At 42.1% G+C, this 22,899-nt stretch overlaps 1 protein-coding gene and 1 non-coding gene across 2 annotated transcripts; one reads left to right on the forward strand and one right to left on the reverse strand.

The window, feature by feature from the left end:
- The first annotated feature begins 21,553 nt into the window (after window positions 1–21,553).
- TRNAS-CGA (transfer RNA serine (anticodon CGA)) lies at window positions 21,554–21,635 on the forward strand. Its single transcript has one exon. It is a non-coding gene; the product is annotated as a tRNA-Ser (tRNA).
- Window positions 21,636–22,013: 378 nt separating this feature from the next.
- LOC145040016 (uncharacterized) lies at window positions 22,014–22,892 on the reverse strand. The gene has a single exon (XM_078988011.1). It carries the CDS (start codon window positions 22,890–22,892, stop codon window positions 22,014–22,016), a length of 879 nt encoding a protein of 292 aa, XP_078844137.1.
- Window positions 22,893–22,899: the final 7 nt, after the last annotated feature.

The following is a 22,899-nucleotide window of genomic DNA, read 5'->3' on the forward strand; positions in this document are numbered from 1 at the left end:
TCCATGTAAAAGGACTTTCAATAGCTCTAATGTGCTATTGGGCCCTAGTGGCCTATTAGTACTGCTAGTGAGGTCGAGAAGTCAAATGCGAGTGGGGCCAAATGTCTTTCGCATTCCCGATAGCCTTGAATAACTCATGGAAATAAAGGGACTTCGTACTCTCCTATCTCCTCGGTTGTTGGGCTTATGAGAAATCAAAGTAAACAGATTCAAGATGATAAACAAGAGTAATCATGGTGGGTGGATTAAGTGAGTAGTAACGGCCGATGCCTTTAAGGATCGTTCATAATCTATAGTTATAAACTAGTCATTTTCTTTAATGCGTTATTATAACAACTCACAAACCCTAATTAATCCAACGCCACCCGAGTAATCAAAATCATTCGACATATCGATATAACAATAGACAAGTCATTGTATTTTATGTATTGGGAAAACATCGGGTTTTCCTGGGAAGTTCAACATTTTCACTTGCGTCATGTATACAAAGGTTCAACAATTATACATGTTTTGAAAATCAACAAGCATATATTCACGGATCTTCACACTTTTTATAAACAATTATCTTTTCAGAAAATATCGGATTTTCTGGGTTTTACAAACTACACCAAATCATTTTACCACAACATTACTTATGAACTCACCAACATTTCATATATTGACGTTTTTCAAAATAACTTGTATTCTCAGGTAACAGGTAAGCCGAAGAATAAGTACCAAGTAATGTCATCGCGTTTTGTTTAGATTATCTATCAGACAATTTATGTTATGAAATTGTAATGCCTAAAACAATGTACAAGATGTAAACAATATCAGTTGTAATATTTCAATGCATGGTGATGAATTATGTTATGATTCATGTATATTCATTGTGATGGTATTCAATTTAAGTCACAAGAGCCCTCAGACGTTTCCGCCGTCTGGTTCGCGGGTGTGACACAATAGTCTCCCACTAGGATAAGTTTAATAATTATAACTTCCAATGTAACTTTGAAATCCGATTAGCAATCGTAGCTCTCAAAAGTCATTGTCGAACTCTGATCAAATAAATGATGTGTCCTTTAGATAAGGGATCATATAATCCTCTATTCTTCAAGATATCGTGTGGACAAATACATAGAACATAGTCATATGTGTTATCCAACAGTTTGTTTCCCAATTTCTGATTTGTTTGACATAGAACTTAATTGAACACATCAATCGAGTCCTGACCAGGCCCCACACATAAGTCAAAACAAAATCATCAAGGGGCCCAATATATCGCTTTTAATCATCTTAGGATGAAAGAAACATATAAACTTCGACTTATATGCTTGTACTAATTACTTGTTAAATTATACACAACAACATTGTTAGATAAGATGTCTAAGTCCATAACTTATTTGGAATATACTTGACCCGACCCGACATGGTCCATTTGGGTTGTACTTCACCCAAACTATTTATATGAATAATATTTATGAAAATAGTATGTTTATGATTTATTAATATATCATAAGTTATAATATATTAATATGATATCATATTATTTAATTAGTAATGATCTTAAATTAATTATGAATTAATTTAGTGATAAAAAAAGGTGACTAATTAAACATGGGCTATCATATTTATATAGTGTGGGATAACACTCATTATGGAAGTGGGCTAAGCTTAAATGGGAGTCCATGGATGGTCCATGGAGCTTTTAACCCATGGGTCCTTGGAAGAGGAAAAGGCATGGGTTATTAGGGTTTACCCTAATCATCTACACTATATATAGAGGCTCATGATGCTTGGAATCGGACTAGGTGTGTGTACGTAAGAGTGGCTGATTCCTAGAAGCAAATACATACTCTCTCATAAAGTTTTCCAAGTTTGTGGTGTTTTGTGATTTCCATTTGAGGCATTCACATTATTGGTGCTTGTCTCTCAAACTCCAAAGGAATTAACTCACAATCAAAGGTATGTAATTCTTCTTGTTCTTTATGTTTAAAAGTACCCCCATGCCATGCTAGATAGGTTATGAACCTTGGAAAAGATTATTTTGCATGTATTATAGTCAAATATAGATCCAAGGTTTCTAGGGTTGCATAAACACCTTAGGAGTGTTAGTTTGCTCAAAACCCAACAGTGGTATCAGAGCCTAGGCTTGCTTGCTTCATATTTGTTGCAAAATAGGTGAAAATCGATTTTTATGCAATATGCACAGGGGACTCGCCGAGTCCATTGGGGGGACTCGACGAGTCCATACGAATCTTCAACCAACTCGGCGAGTCAGTTCGTGCACTCGACGAGTTGATCATGCAGAGTGCTGTTTTTTCGATTTTGTAGCTGAAAATGGACTAGAAACATTACCCTAAACTATTTTGGTTATTTAAAACTTATTTTAGATGTTGTAATGTTTATGCTAATCCATTTACAATGGATGAAATCAAAATTCCATGCTTTGTATGTGTTCATATGATTCTTGAAAATTTGATATTCATGTTCATGTTCTTATGAGTTTAGAAAATGATAGGAATTACTTGCTAAATTGTTTATGATTAATTCTTGATCATTTATGTGTTTTAATGAAGTCCATAATTTGTCCTCAAGTTATGGATTTCCAAAGGTCACTTTCTTTAAACACACATTTAAAACACATAAGTTACATTAAAATGAAGAGTCTTCATTTTTATGAATCATTAACTCATAAGTTATGAAATGAAGAGTTTTGAATAGTTTCAAAACTTGTCCTCAAGTTTTGGAATTTGTAAAGGTGCACACACTTTAATAAACTTTAATTCCAACCCTTAGAGTTTTAAAGGTTAAAATTCAACCCTTATACTATTATAACATTAATAGTTAATTATTATTATTATTATTATTATTATTATTATTATTATTATTATTATATATGTAAGATTAAGTCGTTTTACCGTTAGTAGGCCTCATTCACGAAGCTGGTCTATAAGGGGGGGGGGGGGGTATAAGGTTGCTGCCTATAAAATGGCAGCTTAATGGGTGTCCATTCTCACCCACCGCTTCCTTGATCAGTGGAGGGTCGTTAGCCGAACGGGTAGGACAATGACTTTAATTCTCATTAAAAGTATAATGATTATTATAAAGTAACTAAATATTCTTAAAATTCCCAATCTTAGTTACTTTAGGAAAATGTGAACATGGTGCTAACCCATGAAATTCGCATTTTGTACCTTACCAAGTCGTTGGTGGAGCGTGTGTGGGTTACCGGCACACTAATTTGGACTAGTAAGGATAAAAAAGGGTGACTTAATGTTTATTATAGATTGGTGGAGCATGTGTGGGTAACCGGCACATCGATTAGGTGATAATATTAGGGGTACCAAGTGAGTTTGCATGGTTATTCACACTTTGTTTTGTGATCCTCGACATCCCAGTTACAAAACTTGAAGGGCACAATTGAGATTGAAACATGCCATTGAAAAGTTCAATGAATCTCAAAAGAATCTAGGAATTTCTTGAACCAATTAAACCTAATATCTTATTTCATTTTCATGGTGGAAATTGGTGAATCGCCATTCACCTACCTTCAAATATGTTATAGCTTGGATTACGGCATCCCTCTTCTAAGTTATAACATATTGTTGGGTCCTAGCCTTAATATTACATTTGGGTGTCTTATTAAGGACTATATATATCTAATCTAAACTTGTCCTTCTTCTCTTTCAAATGTATTCCAACAACAATGCTTCGGGCTCTAACCCTACTGAATCCTTCTCTCTTATGAAACTTTATGGGAGAGTCATATTTGATGATTCAAACTTCAATGATTGGATAAGAAACACCAGGATGGTCACAAGCTATGAGGACAAGGAATATGTCCTCGACAAGGAGCTCAAGGAACTCGATGAGTCCAATGCTACTCCTCAGGAGATCGCTGACTTTAGGGCTCATGAGAGAGATTCCACCAAGGTGGCATGTATCATGATGGCCACTATGACAGTCGAACTCCAGAAGTCCTATGAGGACTTCTACCCTTTTGAGATGCACCAGGATTTGATGGACCGCTATCATCAAAGTGCTCGTCAAGAGCGGTATGAGATTATCTCCTATATGATAACAACTAGAATGAAGGATGGTGAACCCATCACGGCCCACATGCAGAAGATGAAAAGTTTGTGGACCGTCTACTGAAACTGAATGTGAAGTTTCCCGAGGAGTTGGCAATTAACATCATTTTTCACTCCTTACCTCCTTGTTACGACCAATTCATAATGACCTACCACATGAATAAGGAGGAGGTCACACTCAGCAAGCTTCAGGGACTCTTGAAGACCGTCGAAAGTAGTCTTAAAGGTAAGTCAGTTGTTTCTAAACCTACTCCTACAACAACCCCTGTTTTGGCTATAGGGTAGGGCAAAGGAAAAAAGAAGAAGACCCCTTCAAAGGGTACCAAGGGAAAGTCTCTTGAAGGCTCCTCATGTGGAACCAAAAGTGGTTCTGTCACTCCTTCTGCCATCCCTAAGGATGCTGAATGCTACTACTATCAGAAAAAGGGCACTGGAAGCGAAACTGCCCTAAATGCTTGCAGGACCTCAAGAATGGGAAAGTGAAACCCACCCATGTAGGTATTTACACAATATTGTCTAATAACTCACCATATTCTAGCTATTGGGTGCTTGATACAGGATGTGGTATTCACATATGTTTTGATTTGTAGGGCCTAAGTAGAAGTGAGGATGTGGAGCACAGGAAGATAAACCTGATTATGGGAAATAGGAAGGCATCACCTGTTTCCAAGCACAGGAGCTGCTAGGGAAGGGTTTATTCGGCCGAGTAGCTCGCCGTGGGGAGCACCCATCCTGTTTGTGAAAAAGAAAGATGGCTCGCATCGCATGTGTATTGATTACCGGGAATTGAATAAGCTGACGGTCAAGAACCATTACCCGTTGCCGAGGATCGACGATTTATTCGATCAGTTACAGGGAGTATCTTGGTTCTCCAAGATTGATTTGAGGTCGGGCTATCATCAGGTGAGAGTGCGGGACGAGGACATCCAGAAGACAGCATTCAGGACGCGTTATGGGCATTATGAGTTTGTGGTCATGCCTTTTGGGCTCACCAATGCCCCGGCTGTGTTCATGGACCTCATGAACAGGGTATGTCGGCCGATGTTGGATCGGTCGGTGATTGTGTTCATTGATGATATTCTGGTATATTCGAGATCTAGAGAGCAGCACGAGGAGCATTTGAGGGAGGTTCTTGGAGTTTTGAGATCGGAGAAACTTTATGCAAAGTTTTCCAAGTGCGATTTCTGGTTGCGGGAGGTCCAGTTTCTGGGACATCTCGTTAACCAGAAGGGGATATTGGTCGATCCGGCCAAGGTTGACGCAGTGATGAGGTGGGAGGTGCCAAGGTCACCTTCTGAGATCCGGAGTTTCCTTGGGTTGGCAGGGTATTATCGGAGGTTTATTAAGGATTTCTCCAAGATTGCGGTTCCACTCACCAGATTGACCCGGAAGGGTGTTACCTTTTTATGGGGTCCCGAGCAGCAGGCCTCCTTTGAGACGCTTCGCCAGAGGTTGTGTGAAGCTCCGGTATTAGCTCTTCCGGAAGGGATGGAAGATTTTGTGGTATTCTGTGATGCATCGATTTTAGGACTGGGAGCGGTGCTGATGCAGAAGGGACATGTGATAGCATATGCATCAAGGCAGTTAAAGCCTCACGAGACGAGGTACCCCACACATGATTTGGAGTTGGGGGCAGTGGTGTTCGCCCTCAAGATTTGGCGGCACTACTTGTATGGGGTTCGTTGTGCGATTTACACAGACCATAAGAGCTTGAAGTACTTGATGGATCAGCCTAACCTTAATATGCGGCAAAGGAGGTGGTTAGATGTGGTCAAGGATTATGAATGCGAGATCTTGTACCACCCGGGCAAGGCTAATGTGGTAGCCGATGCGTTGAGTCGCAGGGCGGAGAGTACTCCACTGCGAAATGTATGTTTGAGATTGACCGTGATAGCTCCAATTCTGGACGCCATTCGTGGGGCACAGGCCGAGGCTGTGCGTCCGGAGATGCAGAAGAGAGAGCGGGTCGTTGGGTTGGTTTCTGAGTTTGTATCGGATAGTCGAGGGCTTATGACGTATCAGGGCCGGATCTGGGTACCGTTTGTGGGCGGTACGCGTACTACATTGATGGAGGAGGCTCATAGATCGAAATTCTCGTTCCATCCCGGGGCTACGAAGATGTATTTGGACTTAAGAAAGGAGTATTGGTGGCCTTGTATGAAGAGGGATGTCGCATGGTTTGTCGAGAGGTGTTTGACCTGTCGAAGGGTAAAGGCCGAACACCAGAGACCGCATGGCAAGTTGCAGCCATTGGAGGTTCCCGAGTGGAAATGGGAACAGATCACTATGGATTTCATCACCAAATTGCCGAGGACTGCCAGAGGAGTCGATGCAATTTGGGTGATTGTGGATAAGTTGACAAAGAGCGCTCACTTTCTTGCCATCAGTGAGAGTTCTTCGGCAGAGAAGTTGGCGGAGATTTATGTGAGAGAGGTTGTATCTCGGCATGGAGTGCCGATCTCGAGTGTTTCAGATCGCGATGTGCGTTTCACTTCCCGTTTCTGGAAGAAATCTCATGAGGAGTTGGGTACTAAGCTGCATTTTAGTACCGCATACCACCCCCAGACTGACGGCCAGAGTGAGCGGACGATTCAGACACTTGAGGACATGCTTCGAGCATGTGTATTGGACTTTGGGGGTAATTGGGACACGTATTTTCCCTTGGCAGAGTTTTCCTACAATAACAGCCATCATTCGAGCATCGGTATGCCGCCCTTTGAGCTGTTGTATGGTAGGAGGTGTCGGACTCCCATATGTTGGGGAGAGGTTGGGCAAAGGGTAATGGGTAGTACAGAGATTGTGAATCAGACGACAGAGCAGATACAGCTGGTCAGACAGAGGTTATTGACTGCTCAGAGCCGACAAAAGAGTTATGCGGATAGGCGCCGGTCCGAGCTGGAATTTCAGGTCGGCGACTTCGTTCTCCTGAAGGTTTCTCCTTGGAAAGGAGTGATCTGGTTCAGAAAGAGGGGAAAATTGGGACCCCGGTTTATAGGTCCGTTTCGTGTGATTGCAAGGGTAGGCCGGGTAGCCTATCGGCTGGAGTTACCAGCAGAGTTGGGGCAGATTCACAACACTTTTCATGTATCGCAGTTGAGGAAATGTATAGCCGATGAGTCGGCAGTGGTTCCATTAGAGGATATTCAGGTGGATGCAAGCCTGAATTATGCTGGGAGACCAGTGGCTATTAGGGATCGGAAGATCAAGATTTTGAGGAACAAGGAGGTACCTCTGGTATTGGTTCAGTGGCAACATCGGAGGGGATCAGAAATGACCTGGGAGCCGGAGGGTATGATGCGGGAGCAGCATCCGGAGCTGTTTTAGAGCGAGACTTCGAGGGCGAAGTCTAGTTCTAGTGGGGGAGAGTTGTAACATCCGGATTTTACCAGGTATCTTGTAAATTTAATTTTGTTGAATTGTGAGGGGGACTCGGCGAGTTGGAGCTCAGACTCGCCGAGTAGGGACGCGGATTTGGGCAATGAAGCACGCCTGGACTCGGCGAGTCCAGGATATGGACTCGGCGAGTCTGCGCTGTGTAATGAAACCCTAAATTTCCGGGTTTGAGGCCTATTTAAGGGGTCTTATGGCCGTCATTTGTGCTCACCCAACCCTCAGTGAGAGACCCTTGTGCTCTTGAGCAATTTGTGAAGAGAAAGGAGCATTTCTTGACCTTGTGTGTGTTATTTAGCAAGAAGAAGGAGACTCTAGGCAAGAGGAAGCAAAGGAGGTTGCTATTTCGTGGATTTGGGGCTTAGATCATCACTCTAGAGGTATGATCTCGAACTATTTTCTGTTTGGTGAAGCATTATGCAATTTAGGGCTTATGATGGTCATTTATGGGATGATTTGGTGCCCATTGGTTCCCTCCTTGAGTTGAGGTTATGGATCTGGACCCATAGAGGTCCAGAGAGTCTCACTCATCAAGCTTTATGTATGACAATGGAGTCCATGACCTTGTGTTGTAGTAAATGAGTCAAAAACATCATATATGGTCATATAGAGGTTGTATGTGCATCAAGATAGTAACTTTACGTGCTAAATGAGCTTGGAGGGACTGGATCTATGGATTAATGGACTGGATCTGACCTTTAGAGCAAGATTGAGTCAGTGCATGGCACGGACTCGCCGAGTCCGAAGAAAAGACTCGGCGAGTAGCATGAATGTTGCCCGACCACACAGTGAGTGGCCTCACCGAGTTGGGGAGGGTGGACTCAGTGAGTCAAGGGGGAGTCAGAATGGATCGGTGGATTGAGTCAAACTGGACTCGCCGAGTTGTTTTGAGACTCGGCGAGTTGAGTCGTGGTGGCCCCACAACTCATGCCAGGTGGAACTCGTCGAGTTGAGTGAATGCTCGACGTGTCAAGGGAGGATTCCAGGGAAATTGGTGTATACGCCCAGACTCGCCGAGTCGCCTTGGTACTCGCCGAGTCCGGTCAAAGTTGACCGTTGACCGTTGACCAGAGTTGACCAGTGTTGACTCCTTTTTGATAATCAACCTTAGAGATATAAAGTGTTAATTAGAAGCATATAATGTTATAGGAGGATTAGAGCTCGGAGGATCGAGCACGAGGGATTTCCAGGATTCGTGAGATACCGAGATACGCGAGGTGAGTCTTCTCACTATACTTTACCTTGAGTAGGTAACCAGAGTTATGTGATAGAGTATTTGTATGCTATGTATGTTGTGTGTTGTACTGCATGATTTCTATGTGATTTATGTGGTGCATGTTTATCAGAGCTAGAACCTGAGGGTTCACAGAGTTTGGGTGCACGGACCCACAGAGTTATAGCCTAGAGTGGCTAATATGTGTTATATGTGGTATTTTGGGGAACTCACTAAGCCTTGTGCTTACAGTGTTGAGGTTATTTGTTTCAGGTACTAGTGATGACCGCGGGAAGGCACCGGCTTGATCCATATACACACACGTTCGGAGCTTGATATTATGATCTTGGGATTTTGTACTGTTTTGTTGGATAATTAAAATGGTTGTTTTTATGAATATCGATGGAATTATGTTTTATAAAAATTGAGAAATTTGTTTGAAATTTTCGGTGTTACAAATTGGTATCAGAGCCTTGGTTTGAGGGATTCGGGTACACCTTCGGGGGTATTTGAACTCAAACTGAGGAATTGAAGAGATATTTCAAAATAAAACCAAAATTTTCTAAGAGTAAAAGATTTTCCAGGAAGAAACGTGTGTACGATCAGCCAACGCCCTAACGGTGAATTCCCAAAATACCTTTATATTATGTGATAATTATTATTAATGTGATGTGTTTGCATGCTAGAGTAGGTTAGGTATTGCTAATAGGACTAGAATGGCCTATTTTGTGATGCCTTAGCCTAGGGAGGGGTGAGCTGCTATGAGATGCGGAGAGTAATTAGGTAGCAGCTAGGGCTTTGTGTGAGATCTATTTCAAAGTGATTTAAGTATAATAGAGTACTTGGGGATTGGGATCCGAAGAGGAAGATTTGGGGTGTGTACTGAGACGGTGCGGACAGTAGTATTGGGCCCGTACTACTGAAAGCACCGGTGCGGTACGCAGTCCAAATAAGAATCTTGCGATGCCAAGGATCAAGGAGGGGTGGATTGTCGAATGTAAGAGTGTTCGAGTGAAGTCTAATTATCGCATGTTGTATTTCAGAGGTTGATCATGGTGAGGACACGTCATATGCCAGAGGATGTCGGAGCTAGTGATGAGGAGATTCGACAGATCATTCATGAGGAGGTGGCTGCAATCATCAGAGCTGAGATACCAGAGATGTTCGGTTCTATTAAGACCGCGTTGATTGAGACATTTGACGAGCGCTATGCCGCTCTTTCTGAGGCTGCGGTTGCAGCGGCTACCGCAGCGATTGCTGCGGCAAGACCCAGGGAGGTGATGCGACATTGTTTAGGGAGTTCAGCAACACCAAGCCACCAGAGTTTGATGGTACGCAGGATCCGGTGGCAGCTATGAGGTGGATATCTGATATGGAGGGATGCTTCTTCACTTGCTCGTCCCCTGAGCATTTGAAGGTTCGGTTCGCGCTGAACCAGCTTCGCTTGGGAGCGAAGGACTGGTGGAAGTTTGTGACGGCACACTTCACACCGACTGAGCTTTCGGCAGTGACGTGGGAGAGGTTCACTACCATGTTCCGAGATGAGTACGTTCCTCAGGTGGAGAGGGAGCGTCTGACACAGGAGTTTCTGACCCTCAAGCAGGGTACCGAGTCAGTTACAACGATTACGAGGATGTTTCATGAGAGGGCGATGTTCTGCCCTGAGCACGTGTCCTCCGAGCAGGCACGTATGAGCCGTTACCTGAGCATTCTGAGACGGGATATTCGGGAGTTCGCTGCGAACTCCTCATATCGGACATTTGCCGAGCTTCTGGCAAATGCTCGGAAGAGGGAGATTGAGCTTGAGACTTAGGCCAGGGAGGAGGCGGAGTCTCTAGGGAGGGATCGGCGGCCGGCACAGTCCCTGCCGGCAGCCAAGCGGGCCAAGCCCGCTGATCCCAAACCCGGGAGCCAGAAGGGCCGCACTTGTGGAAAGTGCGGCAAGGGTCACGATGGAGTCTGTCGAGCAGGATCTTGCTACAAATGTGGCAAGGAGGGGCATATGGCCAAGGACTTCCCCAAGGGATTTGCAGTGTGCTTCCACTGCAACCAGACCGAACACCGGAAGTCAGAGTGTCCGCTACTGCGCGGAGCATCTCAGGGGTCTGCTCCCGCCGCCATCAGAGCTACTGCTACAGAGAGTCGGCCCGTGAAGGCCGAGGCACAGAGGGCTCGGGGGAGAGCCTTTCAGCTGACTGCGGAAGAGGTCCGCGCTGCACCCGACGTTGTGGCTGGTATGCTTCCTTTTCATTATTTATTTATGGTGTTGAGATATTATGCTTATATTATGCTATGCATAGGTACCTTCCTTGTGAATTCTGTACCTGCTTTAGTGTTATTTGACTCGGGTGCGAGTCGATCTTTTGTATCTTTGACATTTAGTCAGCATATCAGTGTTAGTCGTGGGGCACTGAGTCGGCCCCTGCGGGTTTCCATAGCCGCCGACAGAGTGATTTGTGCCACGGAGGTCCTCCGGGGATGTGTATTGGAGATTTTTGGGGTTGAGTTCCCGATCGACCTGATTCCTATTGCGATGGGTGATGTCTGTGTTATAGTGGGCATGGACTGGTTGAGCCGATTCGGCACGGTTATCGATTGCGAGCGTCAGCTGGTGACTATACGAGATCCTAGTGGGGGAGTTCTTTCGGTTTACGGCGAGGGTACACGTTCTGGATCAGCCTTTTGTTCGGCTGCTAGGGCGAGGCAGTGCTTACAGCAGGACTATAAGGGTTTTGTGGTGTATGTGATGGATACGCGAGTGATCTCCGAGAGACCGAGTTCGATGGATGAAGTTCCGGTGGTGCGTGAGTTTCCAGATGTCTTTCCCGAAGAGTTACCAGGTGTGCCTCCCGTGAGGCAAGTGGATTTTGGTATCGATTTGGTTCCGGGAGCTGCGCCTATCGCTAAGGTGCCGTATCGCCTTGCGCCTCCAGAGATGCAAGAGTTATCCTCGCAGCTTCAGGAGCTGCTGGGGAAGGGTTTATTCGGCCGAGTAGCTCGCCGTGGGGAGCACCCATCCTGTTTGTGAAAAAGAAAGATGGCTCGCATCGCATGTGTATTGATTACCGGGAATTGAATAAGCTGACGGTCAAGAACCATTACCCGTTGCCGAGGATCGACGATTTATTCGATCAGTTACAGGGAGTATCTTGGTTCTCCAAGATTGATTTGAGGTCGGGCTATCATCAGGTGAGAGTGCGGGACGAGGACGTCCAGAAGACAGCATTCAGGACGCGTTATGGGCATTATGAGTTTGTGGTGATGCCTTTTGGGCTCACCAATGCCCCGGCTGTGTTCATGGACCTCATGAACAGGGTATGTCGGCCGATGTTGGATCGGTCGGTGATTGTGTTCATTGATGATATTCTGGTATATTCGAGATCTAGAGAGCAGCACGAGGAGCATTTGAGGGAGGTTCTTGGAGTTTTGAGATCGGAGAAACTTTATGCAAAGTTTTCCAAGTGCGATTTCTGGTTGCGGGAGGTCCAGTTTCTGGGACATGTCGTTAACCAGAAGGGGATATTGGTCGATCCGGCCAAGGTTGACGCAGTGATGAGGTGGGAGGTGCCAAGGTCACCTTCTGAGATCCGGAGTTTCCTTGGGTTGGCAGGGTATTATCGGAGGTTTATTAAGGATTTCTCCAAGATTGCGGTTCCACTCACCAGATTGACCCGGAAGGGTGTTACCTTTTTATGGGGTCCCGAGCAGCAGGCCTCCTTTGAGACGCTTCGCCAGAGGTTGTGTGAAGCTCTGGTATTAACTCTTCCGGAAGGGATGGAAGATTTTGTGGTATTCTGTGATGCATCGATTTTAGGACTGGGAGCGGTGCTGATGCAGAAGGGACATGTGATAGCATATGCATCGAGGCAGTTGAAGCCTCACGAGACGAGGTACCCCACACATGATTTGGAGTTGGGGGCAGTGGTGTTCGCCCTCAAGATTTGGCGGCACTACTTGTATGGGGTTCGTTGTGCGATTTACACAGACCATAAGAGCTTGAAGTACTTGATGGATCAGCCTAACCTTAATATGCGGCAAAGGAGGTGGTTAGATGTGGTCAAGGATTATGATTGCGAGATCTTGTACCACCCGGGCAAGGCTAATGTGGTAGCCGATGCGTTGAGTCGCAGGGCGGAGAGTACTCCACTGCGAAATGTATGTTTGAGATTGACCGTGATAGCTCCAATTCTGGACGCCATTCGTGGGGCACAGGCCGAGGCTGTGCGTCCGGAGATGCAGAAGAGAGAGCGGGTCGTTGGGTTGGTTTCTGAGTTTGTATCGGATAGTCGAGGGCTTATGACGTATCAGGGCCGGATCTGGGTACCGTTTGTGGGCGGTACGCGTACTACATTGATGGAGGAGGCTCATAGATCGAAATTCTCGTTCCATCCCGGGGCTACGAAGATGTATTTGGACTTAAGAAAGGAGTATTGGTGGCCTTGTATGAAGAGGGATGTCGCATGGTTTGTCGAGAGGTGTTTGACCTGTCGAAGGGTAAAGGCCGAACACCAGAGACCGCATGGCAAGTTGCAGCCATTGGAGGTTCCCGAGTGGAAATAGGAACAGATCACTATGGATTTCATCACCAAATTGCTGAGGACTGCCAGAGGAGTCGATGCAATTTGGGTGATTGTGGATAGGTTGACAAAGAGCGCTCACTTTCTTGCCATCAGTGAGAGTTCTTCGGCGGAGAAGTTAGCGGAGATTTATGTGAGAGAGGTTGTATCTCGGCATGGAGTGCCGATCTCGATTGTTTCAGATCGCGATGTGCGTTTCACTTCCCGTTTCTGGAAGAAATCTCATGAGGAGTTGGATACTAAGCTTCATTTTAGTACCGCATACCACCCCCAGACCGACGGCCAGAGTGAGCGGACGATTCAGACACTTGAGGACATGCTTCAAGCATGTGTATTGGAATTTGGGGGTAGTTGGGACACGTATTTGCCCTTGGCAGAGTTTTCCTACAATAACAGCCATCATTCGAGCATCGGTATGCCGCCCTTTGAGCTGTTGTATGGTAGGAGGTGTCGGACTCCCATATGTTGGGGAGAGGTTGGGCAAAGGGTAATGGGTAGTACAGAGATCGTGAATCAGACGACAGAGCAGATACAGCTGGTCAGACAGAGGTTATTGACTGCTCAGAGCCGACAAAAGAGTTATGCGGATAGGTGCCGGTCCGAGCTGGAATTTCAGGTCGGCGACTTCGTTCTCCTGAAGGTTTCTCCTTGGAAAGGAGTGATCCGGTTCAGGAAGAGGGGCAAATTGGGACCCCGGTTTATAGGTCCGTTTCGTGTGATTGCAAGGGTAGGCCGGGTAGCCTATCGGCTGGAGTTACCAGCAGAGTTGGGGCAGATTCACAACACTTTTCATGTATCGCAGTTGAGGAAATGTATAGCCGATGAGTCGGCAGTGGTTCCATTAGAGGATATTCAGGTGGATGCAAGCCTGAATTATGCTGGGAGACCAGTGGCTATTAGGGATCGGAAGATCAAGATTTTGAGGAACAAGGAGGTACCTCTGGTATTGGTTCAGTGGCAACATCGGAGGGGATCAGAAATGACCTGGGAGCCGGAGGGTATGATGCGGGAGCAGCATCCGGAGCTGTTTTAGAGCGAGACTTCGAGGGCGAAGTCTAGTTCTAGTGGGGGAGAGTTGTAACATCCGGATTTTACCAGGTATCTTGTAAATTTAATTTTGTTGAATTGTGAGGGGGACTCGGCGAGTTGGAGCTCAGACTCGCCGAGTAGGGACGCGGATTTGGGCAATGAAGCACGCCTGGACTCGGCGAGTCCAGGATATGGACTCGGCGAGTCTGCGCTGTGTAATGAAACCCTAAATTTCCGGGTTTGAGGCCTATTTAAGGGGCCTTATGGCCGTCATTTGTGCTCACCCAACCCTCAGTGAGAGACCCTTGTGCTCTTGAGCAATTTGTGAAGAGAAAGGAGCATTTCTTGACCTTGTGTGTGTTATTTAGCAAGAAGAAGGAGACTCTAGGCAAGAGGAAGCAAAGGAGGTTGCTATTTCGTGGATTTGGGGCTTAGATCATCACTCTAGAGGTATGATCTCGGACTATTTTCTGTTTGGTGAAGCATTATGCAATTTAGGGCTTATGATGGTCATTTATGGGATGATTTGGTGCCCATTGGTTCCCTCCTTGAGTTGAGGTTATGGATCTGGACCCATAGAGGTCCAGAGAGTCTCACTCATCAAGCTTTATGTATGACAATGGAGTCCATGACCTTGTGTTGTAGTAAATGAGTCAAAAACATCATATATGGTCATATAGAGGTTGTATGTGCATCAAGATAGTAACTTTACGTGCTAAATGAGCTTGGAGGGACTGGATCTATGGATTAATGGACTGGATCTGACCTTTAGAGCAAGATTGAGTCAGTGCATGGCACGGACTCGCCGAGTCCGAAGAACAGACTCGGCGAGTAGCATGAATGTTGCCCGACCACACAGTGAGTGGCCTCACCGAGTTGGGGAGGGTGGACTCAGTGAGTCAAGGGGGAGTCAGAATGGATCGGTGGATTGAGTCAAACTGGACTCGCCGAGTTGTTTTGAGACTCGGCGAGTTGAGTCGTGGTGGCCCCACAACTCATGCCAGGTGGAACTCGTCGAGTTGAGTGAATGCTCGACGTGTCAAGGGAGGATTCCAGGGAAATTGGTGTATACGCCCAGACTCGCCGAGTCGCCTTGGTACTCGCCGAGTCCGGTCAGAGTTGACCGTTGACCATTGACCAGAGTTGACCAGTGTTGACTCCTTTTTGATAATCAACCTTAGAGATATAAAGTGTTAATTAGAAGCATATAATGTTATAGGAGGATTAGAGCTCAAAGGATCGAGCACGAGGGATTTCCAGGATTCGTGAGATACCGAGATACGCGAGGTGAGTCTTCTCACTATACTTTACCTTGAGTAGGTAACCAGAGTTATGTGATAGAGTATTTGTATGCTATGTATGTTGTGTGTTGTACTGCATGATTTCTATGTGATTTATGTGGTGCATGTTTATCAGAGCTAGAACCTGAGGGTTCACAGAGTTTGGGTGCACGGACCCACAGAGTTATAGCCTAGAGTGGCTAATATGTGTTATATGTGGTATTTTGGGGAACTCACTAAGCCTTGTGCTTACAATGTTGATGTTATTTGTTTCAGGTACTAGTGATGACCGCGGGAAGGCGCCGGCTTGATCCGTATACACACACGTTCGGAGCTTGATATTATGATCTTGGTATTTTGTACTGTTTTGTTGGATAATTAAAATGGTTGTTTTTATGAATATCGATGGAATTATGTTTTATAAAAATTGAGAAATTTGTTTGAAATTTTCGGTGTTACAGTTACCAAAACACCTCACGAGATGTGGACTGGGAAAGTTCCCAATCTAGATCATGTCAAGATTTGGGGTTGCGAGGCTTTCGTGAGATGCAAGAATCAGGATACGCTCAAACCTCGAAGTAAGAGGTGTATTTTCATCGGTTACCCACGAAATTCTTTTGGTTACCTCTTTTACAAACCTAGTGAGAATGTGGTCTTTGTGGCAAGAAGAGGAGGATTTTGAGAGAGAGAATTTAAAAGCCAAGGAAACAGTGGGAGGCAAATTGATCTTGAAGAAATTCAAGAGTCAAGTGGTGAAGGAACCTCAGACACTAGCAATCAACCTGAGGAGGAAACTCCTGTTGAGCCAGCTGACGAGTCTGTGCCTCCAAGGCGTTCTACAAGGGTTATGAACACGCCTGATTTCTATTATGGATTCCACATTACTACAGAAGGTGATACGTTTATCAGTGATAGTACACTGGTAAATTTGGATGAACCTAACAGTTTTAAAGAAGCCATGGCAGGCCCAAAATCTGCTAAATGGAAGGAGCCATGGATAGCGAGATACAGTCCATGTATGACAATCAAGTTTGGAACTTGGTTAACAATGTACCAGGCCGTAAGACAGTCGGGTACAAATGGATCTTTAAGAAGAAGACCAACATGGATGGAAAGTTGCACACTTACAAAGCGCAACTGGTTGCAAAAGGTTTTACTCAAACTCAGGGTATTGATTATGATGAAACCTTCTCACCAGTAGCAAAGATTAAGTCTATTAGGATTATGTTGACCATTGTTTCATTTCATGATTATGAAATATAGCAAATGGATGTCAAAACCTCTTTCCTTAATGGGAAGTTGGCTGAGGATGTTTATGTGGTTCAGCCAGAGGGTTTTGTCAGCCAAGAATATCCTAATAGGGTGTGCAAGCTTGAGAGATCTATTTATGGATTGAAATAAGCATCTCGCAATTGGACTCTTTGTTTTGATGAAAAGGTCAAAGAGTTTGATTTCTCGAGAAGCGAAGATGATTCCTGCATGTATGTCAGAGCTAGTGGGAGTATAGTCAGCTTTTTGGTACTGTATGTGGATGACATACTACTCATAGGAAATGACGTCCCAACTTTGCAGGAAGTGAAGTCCTGGCTTGGGAAGTGCTTTTCTATGAAGGACCTTGGAGACGCTGCCTATATCCTAGGGATAAGGATATTAAGAGAAAGGAGTAAAAGACTAATTGGACTTAGTCAGAGTACATACTTGGACAAAGTGTTGAAAAGGTTCAACATGCAGAATTCCAAGAAAGGAGATTTACCGATCCAAAGTAATTCCAAACTAAGTAAGACTCAAAGTCCGAGTACAGAGGAAGAGATAGCTAAGATGAGTCAAGTACCGTATGCTTCTGCTGTTGGCTCAATCATGTATGTTATGACTTGTACTCGTCCTGATGTGGCTTTTGCTTTGAGCATGGTCAGTAGATATCAGGGGAATCATGGCAAGGCTCATTGGACTGCGCTATAGAATATTCTCAAGTACCTACGAAGGACTAAGGATTGGATCCTTACCATTGGTGGGAGTGATGACTTGAGGGTAATGGGATATAGTGATGCCAGCTTCTAGACTGACAGGGATAACTTCCGCTCTCTTTCAGGCTGGGTCTTTACCCTAAATAGAGGGGAAATCACCTGGAAGAGTTCCAAATAGGAGACAGTAGTTGATTCGACTTGTGAATCAGAGAACATAGCAACAAGTGAAGCGACAAAGGAGGCGATATGGTTGAATAACTTCATCGGAGATCTTGGATTTGTACCTGCTATTAGGGAGCCTATGGAGATTTTTTGTGACAGCAATAGTGCGGTTGCCTTAGCCAAGGAACCAAGAGATCATGGAAGATCCCGACACATTGATAGAAAATATCACTTCATAAGACACAAGATAGAAGAAGGACTCCTCGTGGCAAAGAGGGTATCATCAGATGAGAACCCTGTGGATCCCCTTACAAAGGGTCTGACGAGGGTTAAACATTTGCAGCATGCGAGGCGCATCGGGATGAGGGACGATATTAGTTTTACATATTAGATAGTTATTTCTGAAACTTGTAAAATGTAATCGACGTTTGATGATAAATAAAAGTTGTGATTTATTTATGAGTAAGGTGTTGCTATCATTGTCAATTATTTACTATTGTTTCAGTTATGCATGTTTTGACTTCCAGAATAATAAATTTATTCAAACTTTCCACAGTCGTTCATACGTCGAAAGTAGGTATGAGTCAAGATTGTCATGAATTTGGATTGTAGATGGATAAAGGTGTTTAGACATGGCAATGGTTGCTACAACATTCATGAGTGCTCATAACTTATGAGTATTGGAATAAACCCACTCTCACTTGCATCACTTCATGGAATTTATCTCGAGTGATCGTGAGATGATAATATCATGTAAGTCTTCAAACCTAGAGATATGAGTTGTTGCCTATGATTTGGTTGTGCATTGATTGCACGAAAACGCATCAGTAAATTGATGTTATAAAACGTGCATTTGTGTATAATTCAACAAGTAGTAGAACAAGCATATGAGTCGAAGTTTATATGTTCCTTCCAGAAATAGAAGCGATATATGGGCCCCTTGATGATTTTGTTTTGACCCATATATCGGGCCCGGTTAGAACTAGATTGATGTGTTCGATTAAGTTCCTTGTCAAACAAATCGTAAATCGAGAAACAAACCGTTGGATAATAAGTAAGACATTGTTCCATGTATATATCCGGCTGATATCATGAGAGCGGAGAATTATATGATCACTTATCTAAAATGGCGCTTCATATTTCAACAGAGTTTTTGAGAGCTACGATTGCGGGTTGGTTCCTGAAGTAATATAAGAAAATACAGTTATCAGACTTATCCAATGTTTATCATGCCTTATCTTGTATTATTTGAAATGACAAGGACTCTACCAATCAGTGAGTATTTTCTATTATATAATTTTACCACAATGGGAAAAAGTAGGTAAAATATGAAATTATCAAAAATTAAAACTTTGCTCAATACGTTACAAAGTGTGATGAAAGTTGTAAGCTGTTAACTTGTTTTTAACATTTCTGTACTGTTTTGGAAAAATCACAAAAAAATCATACAAAGTAGAAAATTTAATCCGGAAACTATGAGAGTTTAGAAAATGTGTCTAGTTTGTTCATAAGTTTTATTATGATTTTTAGATGTCTCTAACTTGTGTGAAAGTGTCCATATTCACAGACTGGTCCGAATTCGTAGCTACAGTGATAGACAATTTTGTAAAAATCACCATAAATTGTAGAAAAATCGTATGGATATATGCAAGTAGTCATTTTAAAGGTATAAACCTGAAATATTTGCACATAATACAGTTTTGAAAACTAAAAATTTTGAGATTCTCAAAACAGTTCGTGAATGAACATTAAGTTTTCTATTGAAAGCTATTGTTTGAGTTTAGTTATGTTGTTAGTGATTTAACTTGTATTCTCCCCCCTAAAACTTGAATAAAATAGGAAAATGTGGGGGTATGAACTCACCTTGAGTGATTTTAGAAGATGGATGGTCAAGAAAAGAAGTGTTCAACTGAAGAACACTTAGTTGATGCTTGAAGATTCGAAGATCTAACAACAAATATGACGATATTTGTGTAAGGAACTCATGATTTGAGTGAAGAAGTGTAAAGAAATCAAGTGTGGGAAGAGATTTACTTACCAAGTTGTACGAGAATCCTTAGAACTCATGGAGGAAGACGGATGATGGACGACAGGAAAAAAAAAAAAAGGAACGGTAACAAAGAACATGATTTAGGCAGTGCAACGAATGTTGTACAAGAAAAGAGAAGAGACATGAAGATGGTGTTGTCTATCTATGTTTCTTATAAATCCACATTTCCTTATTTTTTACAATTATCAATAATTAAAATAATCAATGTATCTATGTGGACTAATGTGCCCACTAGAACCTACTATAATAGGTCATAGTGACTAAAAAGACAGGTTGTTTCTGACCTTCGCGATACGATTCTGGGATTTGACTGTAGCGGTTTCATTACTAAGGATAACCCCCCCCCCCCCCTAAACCCCAAAAAAGCTTTGGCGTGTGCCTTTTTTAGCAAAATCGTCCAAGATATGGAAGTCGACTTTGACATGACTGTCAGACAGAAAGTGGTCTTTAAGTGTTTGCAAGCACCTCATGCTCATGATTTTCTACTATCTCTATTGATGGTCTTGGCCAGCATATGTCTCCTGTGGAGTACCGAACTATCCTTCATTACCACCTCATGATTCCCTATTCCTAATTGACGAGATATGCTTAGTTTGCCACAAGTCATGTTTGGATACATTTGGGAAACACGCGGTTCATTGTAGAGAGCTACCTGGTTTCAAGTACAGACATGATTGGTTCGAGATGTTCTCTTTGATGTTTGTCGGCATGTTGGTATTTTTGTGAAGAAAGAAGCGTCAGTGAACTTTTTTTCGGACCCGCGAGATGGAAGGTACACACCATCCAGAAAGGTCTAACGACACAGCTTACTGTTCGTTTGCCTTCAATCGATATGTATTGAACTATATTAGTATTTAATGCTAAATGATTTAAAATAACTTTAATGACTGAATCGACCAGTCCTAGAAACATTATAGAACATTAGTGTCATTTTAAATCTTTGACATTTTGAGAACAAAAAAAAACTACTACTTATTGTGTTGTGGACCATGTCCGTCACAAATCAAAATATGATCAAATATTTTATTTTATTTATAATTTTCAACAATATGATTTTCTTTTTTGCTCTTTTTGTTCAAATACAAAACCTGTTTTTCTTAATTTTAATTTATATTTTATGGTTTGGTCTTAGATTTAATCAAAAGTGTTTTTGTGCTTACCTTTTTAATACTTTTTACGTGTTATATGTGATATGATATATTGGTTTAATCAATTCTATGTCTAATACGCAGTTAAAAACACCTAAGAACCGGTGGCAAAGTGCGAGCTTAAATACTAGTTATTAATATTTTATAAGTTATGATTTTGATGTTTTAAGTATTTTAAAGTTGCGTTTTTGGTCCCTTGTATTTTTTTATAGTTTTTATTTTATTAATATGATTTTTTATTATTATAATTTTTTAATGAATTGTTGTATGTAGTATTATACCAAACAATAGACATATTTGTTTGAATCGTTTTTGTTTTTTAACATTTTGGTACTCCACTTTGCAAAGACTAAATACTAATTTTCATTAAATGTGAAAGTATTTATAGATTACATTTGTTATTTAACTTTTATTTTATATTTATTTAGTCACTTATATAATATCCCAAAAATAAAATAAAATCATTGATTCGCTTTTTTGTTCAGTAATGAATATCATGAAACTAGTTATATATTTAAAAAGATATGAGATGTAATTGGACTTTTATATAAATAATAAAGACTAAATGAAAAACGTCAACCTTCTAATAAATTAGCCCATTATGTATGGTGCTATGGAGATTATAAATTGTATTTATATTCATATCTGTCCACAAATAAACAAATGAGTCGATATGTCCGAGTGGTTAAGGAGACAGACTCGAAATCTGTTGGGCTTTGCCTGCGCAGGTTCGAATCCTGCTGTCGACGATAATTTTTAGTTTTTCTTTATTTTATCTTTTTTTATTTTATCTTTTTTTATTTTATCTTTTTTTATTGCTGTACTAGGTGTGAGACCCGTGTAATACACGGGTTTTTTTTTAAAAAAAATAATATATTTTGTTAAACATTACATGTTTTGTAGTATTAATTTAACATAAAGACAAAAAATATATAAACAATAAATTAACTATTTAGAATTATAAATAAATAAAAAAACGTACGTATTTATAAAATGATGATGACAATAATGTTATAAACATTTAATATTGATTAAATAAAAATTGCTAAATATAAAAAACAAAATGATGAATAAGTAGGTAAGATAATAAAAACAAACATCAAAATAATGAGACTTATTTTTATGAATTATAAATTTCCAAAGACTTCTTTGAATACAACATTAGATGTCTTATTGGTAAGTTTACCATCTTTATCTAAAATTAATATTTTTAATCCATCTTTACTCTTCACTCTCGACAATGCAACATACAACTGGCCATGAGTAAATACTGGTTGTCTCAAAAACAACCCCACCTTCGATAGTGATTGTCCTTGACTTTTATTTATTGTCATCGCAAAACATACAGCCAATGGGAATTGTCGTCTTTGAAATATGAAAGGAATCCTTTTATCCGAAGGCGTCAAAGACATTCTTGGAATAAACGTACGGTTTCCGATATTACTTCCAGATATTATCTCAGCTTCTATAACACGTTTGCCCAATGCAATAACCCGTAGCCTTGTTCCATTGCACAATCTAGATTTTTGATCAATATTTCTTAGTAACATAACTGGAACACCGACTTTTAATACCAACTTATGAATTGGCATACCTGAAGGTCTAAGACCATTTAGAACATCAGGGGAGTATAAAGTTTCATCGATGTTATCATGAACAAAATCTGCATGTGAAAGACTATCTGAACTTAAATACTCCTGTTGTGCTCCTGGAAATAATTTTAACAAACGCTCGTTAATCTCTTGAACGACTTCATTTTTCGGTGCAAGGATTGTTTTTTCTTGAAAATAAATCGGATTCTTGGCATTTTCAACGATAGAAGGATAGACAAATTCAATTAATGAACCAATAGGATCAGTAGAATCAACAATGAGAAGATCATCAGGAATATCAATAGTTGTCTCTCCATCATTTAAACCACCAACCTTTCCTTCTCCTATATCCAAAATCCATTTTGCAAAAGTTGTCGTTTCTTGAATATTGGATGCGAGAACACTTAACCTCATGTTTTTT

This window comes from Lactuca saligna, chromosome 4 (genome assembly GCF_052625555.1).
Source record: "Lactuca saligna cultivar CGN05327 chromosome 4, ASM5262555v1, whole genome shotgun sequence".
Classification (NCBI taxonomy): domain Eukaryota; kingdom Viridiplantae; phylum Streptophyta; class Magnoliopsida; order Asterales; family Asteraceae; genus Lactuca; species Lactuca saligna.

Coding starts and splice junctions, on each gene's coding strand:
- LOC145040016 (XM_078988011.1), bottom strand. CDS start 22,892: ATGAGGTTAAGTGTTCTCGCATCCAATATTCAAGAAACGACAACTTTT.